We start from the raw sequence: 12030 nt of genomic DNA, 5'->3' as shown, positions 1-12030 counted from the left end.
TGTTCCACTTTCAAATACTATTCCCTGCACTAGATGCAGTTCAGCCAGCAAGGAAAGGAAAAATTCCATATTACTTTTTCCAAGATTTAAAAAAAATCAGAATAGATCACTTATACTTCATATAATCTTTTCAAACTCTAGCTATTCAACTCTGATAACTGAGTAAAAATGTAATTTGAAGAAAATGTTATAAAAGTCTGTTGTAAATTAAGTGGAATTGCACTGCTTAAACTGAAGCTGAATTTGGCTCAAAGACCAATTAACCTCACCTCCTCACCCTACAGACAAAAAAAATGGCAAAAAGAATTGGATCTAATGCAAACCTTTCACCTTGTAATGCAATCTTAACCAGTTTACTCCATTTTAGTAATGAAACTGATTAATGGTTGCAATCAAGTTAAAGCTCTAAGTTTTAAGAGCTTTCATAATAAAGTATATAGCTCTATAGCTAAGTCTTGCACTTAAGTGGTGATTTTTAAACAGTGACAGCAATTTTTGAAATGACAGGAAAGCAATTACCTTGCAGTTACTTCCAGTTATTCTCTAGTTGGGCCATGCTGTTTTGAGAGACATATATTTTCTATTGCCCTATAAACTGGCATTTTTAGGGTTAAGATTTGAGGTATGTAGTAAGATTTGACAGTATGCAGTGTCTTGAATCATGAGATTTAATAAGCTTCATTGACAATACTATTTACATAGATGCTAAGTCTTGGGGAAATTCATTAAGACAAAATGATTCTGAAATTCTTGCTCAGTCAGTCAACTTAAGCAATTGTTGACCCTTTAAGCGAATACAGAGATCATCTGCAGAACACAACCATACATACATACATCACAGCAATGCACCGGAGCTCAACCAGATGAAGGAGGAATGTCCAGAGACCATCTCGAACTCAATTTTTTTTTGCAAGTTGTTTGCACAACTAGTTCTTCCACATGGTAGCAGACACATCTACTTCGCCACTTGGTGTCTAGTTCTGCAGCATTTCATCAGTTATGAGTTATAGAATTTAAATACAATTTAGTTTCCAACTCAGTGAATACAAATCAACCCTTCTTAATGAAGGAAAATATCATCTAACTGATTCAGAATCATACCTTATAAAATATCTTCTTACTTTGATACATATTGCTTTTATTTCAATCACAACACTTAAAGAAAAGTCTGCATGAGTTTTGGAGTGCAGCATAACAAACATTCTTATTTATTTGGAAAGCATACCTATGCACAAAATTATGTTTATGCATTATGGCAAGTCCAGCAGCGATCTCACACGCCATTCTCTGTAGCAGCATTATTTGTGAATCTCCATTAATATGCTCCTGCTCATTGCAGAGATAGGTTTTTAGGTCACCCTGTAAAACAAGATGGAAATTCTTATCAACTGTCTCTTACACTGGTTGCACCCAGATACTTAATGAAGAAGCAACAAGACATTAGTCCTCATTAGTCAACAAGGTTATTTTTAGTATTTAAAAAATAAGTGCTTAATAAAGAAAGAGTCTCCTCATCAAGTTTCAAGTGTCTATAGGTATTCTTACAGAAGGCATCTAAGGCATATGACATTTTTCTTTTAAGGGTATTTGAAGTCATTCAGTAGTTAACACTCTAGAGATCACTTTTTCATATGTATATAATGCACAGCAATAATACTTAAAATGAAAAATATGGCTTGATGGCCTTGTGCTACCACAAAGACTAGTGTGAAGCCATCTAAAGACAACATTCTGCAAACCAGCAGAGCTGACCTTGGAAGTGGGGAAAGACAAGAGATCCCCAATTAGCCAGGTCTTTCAATGTCAATTGCATGCCTTATTTGCCACCTTCCTAGTCTGAGAATTCAGGTACCACAGGAGGGCAGCATGTGGATGGAACCTAGGTGATACTGTGAATAAATGGTACACAGGTGAATGAGTCCATAGGAGGGCTCCATCTGGTTTGGTTTATGAGTTTGGACCAGATGTAACAAAGGAAATCACATAAAAATGGTAAAGTCCTTGCCATAAACTCTACTAGAAACATTTTGCAATTGAGGAGACAGTTTACAATAATGTTCTTAAACATTCAAACAAAATTAACCAGTTTATCAAAAGTGTCCAGAAGCAAGAATACATTAATTGTATCCAGTAATAAAGGTGAAAGTCTAAATCTCTCCAAAATGACACTATAGCTCCTATGTTTGGATTTAGAGAGTTACCAGCACCAGACTTCGCAGTGCTATAGAGTCTTTGGTAGACCACAATAAGATTCAATTAAACAAACAGGCAAAAAGCACAGAGAGTAATTCATTTCAGGTGGGGCTGGCAGCACCACCTACTAAGCCTGCCCAATTCTTCCCATTACAAGATCCTGTTGCAGTTATTTAAAACTTTGCCAGACCAACCACTTGGGCTGAAATTTTAGATGCCCAGGTGTCTGTCTCAGGCTGAAGTTTTCCAAATAATTTCAGCCAAAATGGTTCACTTGTTTCCAAGAAGGAAGCTCAGGTAAAAATGTTTTGTCCATCTTAAATTCTGGGGACCATTTTTTTTAAAACAGCTCTGTACCATATGCTTTGGATCAGTGACTTGAAATTTGGCAGGGTGTAGCTTATGTGTCAGGTATGTGACTTTGCCACCCATTGAAAATTTGGCCAAGTTCCGAGCCTTTGAAAAACTGCAATTCATGTGATAAGTAGAGACTTCTTTGATTTTACCAGCTAAAATCTCCAAAGCACTTCAAAAAACCAAACTAACAAATTCCAAGGGCTGGTAGGTAGGGTTCCATGGGAACAAAATCTAAGGGGAAAAGGAGTCCAGGAAAAAGGAGAGCCAGCAGATTCTCAGAGTGACAATATATAAGGCACAACAGCAAACTATCACAATGTGAAGGAAAAATATGAAGAACAGTAAGAGGCTTACATGGCTGCATCAGGAGCTCTAATGACCTGAAAATAAAAAAAGAATCCTACAAAAAGTGGGAACATGGAGAAATTACTAAAAGGTACAAAAGAATTGCACGAGCATGTAGGGACAAAAAATCAGAAAGGCTACAGCATGAAAAGAATTAAAACTAGCAAGAGACATAAAAGGCAATAGGTTCTAGAAATACAATAGGAGCAAGAGAAAGATGAAATAAAAGTATAGGAACGAGGAGAGCAACAAAAATGATTAAAGGTACAGAAAACATGATCTATGAGGAAAGGTTAAAAAAACTGAATAAGTTTTATCTTGGAAAAAAGAAGACTGCAGGGAGAACCTGATAACAGTCTCCAAATGTGTTAAGAACTGTGATCCATTGTTCTCTATGTTCACTAAAGGTAGGACAAGAAGTAATTGGCTTAAACTGCAGCAAGGGAGATTTAGGGAAGAGATTAGGAAAACATTTCTAACTATATGCAAAGTTAACTAGTGTAATAGGTTACCAAGAATTTAAAAAGAGTTTAGACAAACTCCTGCCACGGATAGTCTAGGTATACTCAGTCCTGCCTTAACGTGGGGGTGTGTGCACTAGATGACCTCTCAAGGTCCCTTCCAGCCCTACACTTCTATAAGATTCCATTTGCGCTGAGCATATCTGAGCCTCTCTCAGCTTCTAGCACTGACCAGACTGCACATGCACTATTACATAATGACTGAGCATGCTACAGGAGCAAAGTAAAGCTCTGCTGTGGACTAATTTTTAGGCCCAGCCCCAAGCCCACATGACTCAACTGTTCCCCATGAACCTAAGTCAGTGCCATTGTCACCTCCTGCCCATGGGATGGCCCAGTGGTGGCTGCGTGCCCTGTTCCTCCCATCCACCATCCTCTGCTGCACTGTGTGTACTGCAGAGGGGAGGGGATGGGGGGAGAGAGAGAGAGAGGTAGAGGTGCTGAGACTCCTCAGCACACTCACTCTGCAGTGCACAGAACATAGCAAGATGTCAGCAGCCAGCAGGGCATGCAGCCACCACCGTACCAACCAGATGGGGTCTAGTTGTTTTCCCACCTGATCCAACACTTGCAATCAGATTTGAGTTGGGTTGCAGGACTCTAGACCCAAGCAGGGGTCTTTTCCTGTAATGGCCACTCTGGGATGGGCACTGCTTCTCCTTTACTCTCAATGACTCTCTCCAGCTGGACCCCAGGCAGCACGGAGGACAAACCAGCCTGATTTCAATACAGAGGGAACAAAAAATATACCAGGGAGAGTGAAGGGAGTATGCCGAGACAAGGAGCCTACTAAGACAGACTGGGACCTGCGGAGGAAGGGAGATGGGATGGGATATGGAAGGGTGGGCAAGGAGCCTGCTGAGCTGGGAAGGGGGAATGCAGATTGGATGAAGAGCTGGTGTAAAGGGGAAACTGTGTCCTTCATAGCAATATATAATACTAACCCAACTACAGTTCTGTAATCCACTGAGCCAGTATCACCCACATTTTAAGGTGACCATTTGAAGTTTCATTTTTAGCACAAAAATACAATTGTCTTGTTTATAAAGCTATGAAGTCACAACTTCAACACTAAGCTGCAATAAAATTGTTATTAAATCCAAATATGTGTCTGGTATTTCTCATTTTAGGACTAATCATAAACATATCTTCCAGGAAAAGAGATGGTAAACAAAACTAAGCCCTTCACAGCTGCTGATCTTTAAAGACTGTGCATGATCAAGTCTCGTCTTTCAAAACACTGGTACTTGCAGTCCTCTAAACTTCATATATATCAACCTGGTTCATTTCCAAAAAATGAAAGTCAGTGCAAATGATATCTATACGCTCTTGATTAGAGATTTATGCTAAGCAAAGAAAAGGTCTCAGCGTCAACTAACATTGTCAATAGGCAGGTGATAATAAAAGGTACACAGAAAACAATACCAAGCCAAACAATAACCTTATCAACTCAAAACATTTTAGTGATTCATTTTCAGTAAGGGTTTGGGCAAACAATACTAATGACTTAGTAGTAAAAGAAAATTAAGCTCAATTTACTATTTAGTATGTTTATTTTTGTATATTGTGGAAATAAATATCAGTTATCGGAATTCTGCTGGGAAGGACTAGATTAAAGTACAAATGCCAATGGCTTATGCAGAAACAGCTGTTTTAACTGAATTCAAGATGAGCTTGTAAGGTATCTAGGGCCTGGTCTACACTGGAAAGTTATTTCAGCATAGCTATATTGGTCAAGGGTATGAAACAAAACTGACCCCTGGCCAACGTAGCTATGGCAACATAACTCGCAGTGTAACTGTAGCTATGCCAACAGAAGAAGGCATCCATCAATAGTTAATTTCCGGGGAAGTGGTATTCATACACCAACAGAAAAACGCCTTCTGTCAGTGTAGACTGCATCTACACAATGGGGCTATGCCAGCATAGATATGCTGACGTAACTATGGTGCTATAGTCTTTGTAGTCTTTTATAGGCATATCCTACAACAATGCTGGGTGGGCACACTGCTCCAAGTCCTGCAGAAGGTAAGATACTCCTACATGACGACTTGTTTGGAATACAGCCAGGAATGCAGCATACACTTATATTCATACTTAGGTTGAAATGTCACTAGAATTAGTTTACTCAAAGATCTTAACTGGTTGTATGGTATATGAATGCACAAGTTAAGAATCGTAGACTGGAAGGGACCTCGAGAGGTCATCTAGTCTAGCCCCAGCACTCATGGCAGACCATCCCTAACAGGTGTTCATCTAACCTGCTCTTAAAAATCTCCCAATGATGGAGATTCCACAACCCCCCTAGGCAATTTATTCCATGCTTAATCCACCCTGAGAGTTAGGAAGTGTTTCCTAATGTCCAACCTAAACCACCTTCCTTGATGCAGTTTAAGCCCATTGCTTCTTGTCCTATCCTCAGAGGTTAACAAGAACACTTTTTCTCCCTCCTCCTTGTAACAACCTTTTATGTACTTGAAAACTTATGTCCCCTCTCAGTCTTTTCTTCTCCAAACTAAAACACACCTAATTTTTTCAATCTTAATCATAGGTCAGGTTTTCTAGACCTTTAATCATTTTTGTTGCTCTTCTCTGGACTTTCTCCCATTTGTCCACATCTTTCCTGAAATGTGGCGCCCAGAACTGAACGCAATACTCCAGTAGAGACCAAACCTGTGCTGAGTACAGTGGAAGAATTACGGTACTTCTCGTGTCTTGCTTACAACACTCCGGCTAATACATCCCAGAATGTTTGCTTTTTTTTTTTTTGCAACACTGTTCATTCATATTTAGCTTGTGATCCACTATGACCCCCAGATCCCTTTCTATAGTACTCCTTCCTAGCCATTCATGCATGGTGTCATGGACATATAGGTTATGAAAAGGGTTACTAACATGTTATTTTCATCTAATACACCTCTACCTTGACATAACACTGTCCTTGGGAGCCAAAAAAATCTTACCGCGTTATAGGTGAAACCGTGTTATATTGAACTTGCTCTGATCCACCGGAATGCGCAGCCCCGCCCCCCCAGAGCACTGCTTTACCGTGTTATATCCAAATTCGTGTTATATCGGGTGGCGTTATATCAGGGTAGCGGTGTACTGCATGATGAATGATGTGGCAATGGAGAACTTACTAAATAAGGATTGTTAAAAAAAATAAGCAGCCGCCATTCCTCTTTAAAACAAATTACTTTAAATAATCTGAACATCAAAATTATGTCTACAGTACAAGTTACTATTCTAGCCACATCTGCTTTTACAAGAAGTGTAGTATAAATGCTTTGTTTTAAACCAGTATAACTACTTACAATTAAAGCAATCATGTAGCTTTTCTATTATGGTACACCGGGTCCTTCATTATAATCTCTTCTTCTACCCTGTTTTCAATTGCTAATTTCATAAAGTTTGAAATTGATATTTTCATCGTGCTATAGAATTAGTCTTTTAGAACAGTAATTTTTTTCTAATGCTTGCATTAAATTTATGATTAGACAATTGTTTTAATTTGATATGTGGATTATACCCCAAAGAGAGTGTATATATTGACATATGCATCTGGTTTACTTACCTTGCCAGTGAACACACAGAGAATCTAAAATTTAGTTCACTAAGCAAATAGCATCCTCACTCATACAATTCAGTTTCAAATTACATGTTAAAAAAGCACTGAACAGAACTGCCTAGCTAGCTCTAGATGGCAGCAAGATGCAAGAACAACAGTCAGTATATCCTTTGTTAAACTATCATTCAGAATAACAGCAACTGTTCATTTATGGTTTGCTCCAGTTGGATTAAAGTCATAGAATGTGTTTCAAGTGCACTGAATAGGAGTTTCTGATACCCATATTTAAAATTTAGGGAGAAAAATGGACTATATGGCTCTCATTTAGTAAACAATTTAGCTATATATGTTTTATATAAAACAATGTTTTATAGATGAGCTATTTTAAATTAGTCACTGTAAACAATAACTAAGGGTTTATCAAAAGGGAGAGTCAGTGCACAGCAAGTTGGGGGGTAATCTACAGTACATTAGTGTGCCACATACTAACCATCCATGTGGACTCTATTGCCATGTTCTGTAAGTTCCTTAGTGTGCTTTGATCTCAGATCAATGAGCACTAGTGAACTTTTAATGAGCAGTAGCAGGGTCCACACAGACAGTTCATGCACCGCATGCTAGTGCACTATAAATTTACAGCCATGTACTGACTCTCCATCTAGAGAAGATCTCTGGCAATCTACCTTCCAAGCAGCAATATAGTATCAGTAAAGGAGGACACAAAAACAACTTGTTATGTGGCTTTATAATGACTTTTCTGGGATTCACTTGGGATGACACATGTTACTTACTCATGGCTTTATCACTCTAAGTAATGCAGCCATCCCAAACATGCTTATAAAACCTTTATGTCACTACAGCATTGTGCATTTACTAATAAAAAGTTCTGAAAATTCAGGTTGTCCCTGGTCAGCTTAGATCTCACTGGGATTCATGTTAATTTATTTCAATGATTGCTGCCATTTTGCTGCTACTTCTCAACAAGTAGTGTACTCAGCTGACGGTTTGTGACACAATGAAGAGGTGCTCAGCATTTGATTGCATCAAAGGGTGTGGAGGAAGAAGATTTTCACAGTTTTAAGACAAGTTAAGTTTATTAAATGAGATGTCTGGAAAAACATAAGCACTAGAATTTAATCACAATTGAGAGTCCTGAGTCTTATACACTGAAAGATTAAGATATTTGTAAAAACAAATAACCTAGCTTCTGAAGTTTTAAAAATGACTGACAGTGGAAAGCTGCGCTTTTTGTGACTCCAACTATTTCAAACTCCACCAGCAACACAATGTTTTAAGCACATGCAGAGCACTTCAAATAACTGTAGACTGCTGACCTCATCTGCTCATGGAATTGGTAGGTTCCTGGAGAGTGAGTTTCTGCAGAAGTAGATTTTGACAGGCAAGCCAACCTCACAATACAAATGTTAACTCCATTTATTCTAAAGTTTTCTTTACTCACAATTTAGATCATTCTATCAGAAGATTTGCTGTGCTAACAAAAAGTTGGCCGCATCTGGCTGGTAATATATCAAGGCAAATAAGCTGACTACTATACTAACCTGGCACCATCTTGAGACAGTAACCATTACACCATTAAGTAATTATAGATCAGAAGACTGCACCCAAAATATCATGTAAACTGTTACAGGATCATTTAAGATTAAGTAACATATTAAGCACATATATCTTCTACAGTAACTATTTTAAAGAATTATAGCCAACTTCTTTATGTTACAAAGTGAAAACTGGGATTTAATCTCTTTACCCAGCCACCTGTGTAAATTTACAGGCTTTCAGAGTGTTCTTTTGCTTCCTTTTCAGTTCTGTAAAACGAGTAAAGTAAAATAAATGTAACGGCCTGACTTTTAATCTCCTAGCTCTGTCACAAAGACACATTACTGCCAGAAGTCCCATGAACAATGGATTACTTCTCACCCCCAGAAAGGACAGTCACTTCAGGTCATTTCTGAAAGCATTACAGTTCTTGCATCAAACACGATTTGCAGCTTAGGCCCCTTATTGCTAGAAATCAGTTTCCTCTTCATGCAGATGTTAACACAGGAAATGTATTTTCTATTGACTAGAATTTCACACATTTTCACAAATACTAGTAACAAAGTGAAGGATTTTACTGTGGTATGATATTGCTATAGTATACATTGCCTCCCACTAGACCCACATGCAGCCACTCCAGGCACCAATGACTCTAGCCACTAACCTTGCCAGGACCACAGTGGGGACTGAGGAAACTTGAATGGCAGAGTACGCAAGGTTCAAGTCATTGCAAATACTCATGCACACCTAGCAGTAGCCAGCTGGGGACAAGGTTAGTGCAGGGCCTGCCACCTTTTCTACAAATGCCTAAACTGCCCAGAAAATTCCACCAGCAGTTTCCACTGCAGCCACAGCAGTAGAAGCAGCTTCTACAACAGCAGACTCTGGATATCAAAACTGATATCTATACTTGAGTTTTCTTTGGACTTCTCCAATCACAGAACACCAACCCCTGCGGCCCTTCCTCACTCATCCCATATTCCCCCTCTCTACCACCCTCACTCCAAATCTTACAGCCTTTTAAATTTCACCCCTTTTTACATTACTCCTCCCTAGCCTCTTCCCTCCCCCCTCAAAACAGACATGAGACAGAGAAATTAGTTTAATAGTACTGCACGTATGTTCTTGAAGTAGTAAATCTTGTTTTTCATTATCCTTTCTTCTTCCCTTATGATGTCTGATTAACTGTAAGATCTCTGGGGTAGGGACCACATCTTATTTGCCTGTTTGGCATCTAGGACACAAGTACGCTCAGTGAATTAAACAAAAACAAAAAACAAACAAACAATAGGTAGAACCCTACCCAAGAGGTCAGAACTCTGCCAGATAGGCTAGATATTCAGTCTGAGAAACACAAATTATACAGGCAAGCATTATTTAACTTTAACTTACTATATAGTTTATTTAGACATTTATTACTCTATCTTCCAGATACATTTTTAGTTTGCTTGGAACAGAAAGCAGCAGTGTTTATTTTCCATGCCAATGAGATAATTCAACTGCATTCAGGTTTATGAAAGCCACTTCTTTGGCTGTCAAGTTTGCTGGCTTCAATTAAACTGAAAGTTTATTTTATCTCACATAAGTAAAATCCTTCTCTGGATTACCTTCTACCATGATAAATTCTGGCATTAACTGTTAAGTCTCAAACCAAACGAGAGTATAAAAAAATATTTCTGTAATAAGAGAAGCAGGGCAACTTTTACATTTGAAGACTGAGTAATTTTTAAAGTCAAGTTAAATAATTTAACTACTCAGAAATATGGCAGTAAGGGCTGATTATGTGCTTATCTGTGTTAACATAAGCAATGTAAAACGCAACTTTCTTCTAAGCTCAAACCATTTTTCTATAAAGAGAAAAGATGACTGATATTCTATCAGGGATTCATCTGCCTCATTTTATTTAAATCCAGCTAATACAATCTGAGCAAAAAAGCCAATGATTAAAACAGGGTAGTCATCTTTGGAGGTTAACTAGCATTTTCTCTGAGAAAAGTCATAGGTTCACCCTGCTATTCTGTTTGAAATTGCTTGAATCAATTAATGTGAATACAATCATATTTGTGCACTGAGCTTTTCGGGAAATAATTATATATTGGTAAAACTGATTAACAATGAAAATTTTACAGGCAAAGCCTAATCACTACTTTATTGCTTCTGGGAGATTTACTTTTGATGTACATTATATATGCACATTTGAGTCTGTCTTCATACATTTTGCAATGAAATCCTGCTTTAAGAATTCTTTGAAACCACAATCCTTTAAAAAAAGAGTTGGTTCTATAGCTAGTCTTTAAACTCATCCAAACATAGTTGGTTTTTTTGTTTTATTTTTCTAAGTACTGTATGTCACAATTCCCAAGTAACTGCACCTCTGACCCCATCTCGTCTGAAGTGTACCACTGAGGTACTAGGCCTCAAGCAGTCACTTCTATCTTGAGGTGGAATTGCATGATTCTCCCTCTCACAGACTTGGATCTCGCTGCAGTCCCCAGTGATTAATTGCAATTCCTCAGTAGGTCTGACTTATGTTCAGCACCTGCTGTTTTCTTCTCTCTAGAAAGAATGACAGTGGTAACCAGTGACCACACAGCTTTCTTAAAACAAAGTATATATTTAAAACAAAAGCATTTCAGAAAAAAATAGCTCCCAAAAAACAGTAAGCCAATCCCTATGTTTGCCTGTCCATCTGTCTGCAAGGCTTACCATTCCCTGGAAGCTGGGGAAAAAATCCAACTCTTTCAGACTCTTCTACAGAGCCTCTCTGTATCAAACTGTCCCCCTGATAGCTGCTGACAACGGGACTCCTCTCCACCACCACCTTCCTGTTTCCTCAGAAGGGCTTTTTAACTGTTTACTCTTCTTTTGGTCTCTTCATTCAGAATACTGATAGAACAGCTGTGTCACTTTGGCCAGGGGCCTAAAAATATAGCATTGTTCTGTAATTGGCCCCGACCCCTGAAGTGTTTTGTCAGAGGTTGCTTAAACAGGGAGCTACTGTGTTGCCTTCCTTTTTGTTCTTCCCCAGTCTCTTAAACTAAAATTAATAAATTCACACAGGAAAGTCTTAGAACCCAATATACAACAACTTGACTTCACTGACAAGGTCAGAGTGATCATAAAATTGTTACATCTCAGTATTCTTCGATTATTACATAGCAGCTCCTTGTCCATTACATGGTTGTTTTCAGTTGCTTGCAACTTTGCCAAATTAGCCATTTAGGCATAGAAAATTTCAACCCTCAGGCTGAATTTTTCTGGGAAATTTATGGTAAAAATGGTTCAAACATTTCCAAAAATAAATTTAGGGGGAAATACGTTGCTTTGCCCATATTAAAAAAATTGAGTAAAAAAAGCATCTGAGATGCTCTAACTTTCCATGTTTTGGAGCAGGGAACTAAAGTTTGGCAAGGAGGTCATACTGGCATTAGGGATGTGCCAATAAAAATATGCTTACATTTGGCCAGTTTATAAGCCTCTGAAATCTCAGTT

The 12030-nt window shown here is 38.3% G+C and overlaps 1 protein-coding gene across 4 annotated transcripts in view; it reads right to left on the bottom strand.

Moving 5' to 3' along the window:
* LMTK2 (lemur tyrosine kinase 2) overlaps positions 1 to 12030 on the bottom strand; it is an 81532-nt gene that overhangs the window by 34378 nt on the left and 35124 nt on the right. For 3 of the 4 annotated variants that reach the window (XR_005585373.1, XM_039490963.1, XM_039490964.1), the window contains exon 7: positions 1226 to 1359. Coding sequence is in view for 3 of the 4 variants with exons in the window: in XM_039490963.1 (XP_039346897.1) it covers positions 1226 to 1359 (134 nt within the window). In the remaining variant the exon portion in view is untranslated. Of the gene's footprint in view, positions 1 to 1225; positions 1360 to 10910; positions 11075 to 12030 lie in introns of those variants that run through there. The other variant, XM_039490965.1, reaches the window with a different exon arrangement.

This window comes from Mauremys reevesii, linkage group 10 (assembly GCF_016161935.1).
Source record: "Mauremys reevesii isolate NIE-2019 linkage group 10, ASM1616193v1, whole genome shotgun sequence".
Classification (NCBI taxonomy): domain Eukaryota; kingdom Metazoa; phylum Chordata; order Testudines; family Geoemydidae; genus Mauremys; species Mauremys reevesii.
This window is presented reverse-complemented; position numbering and strand designations above follow the sequence as displayed.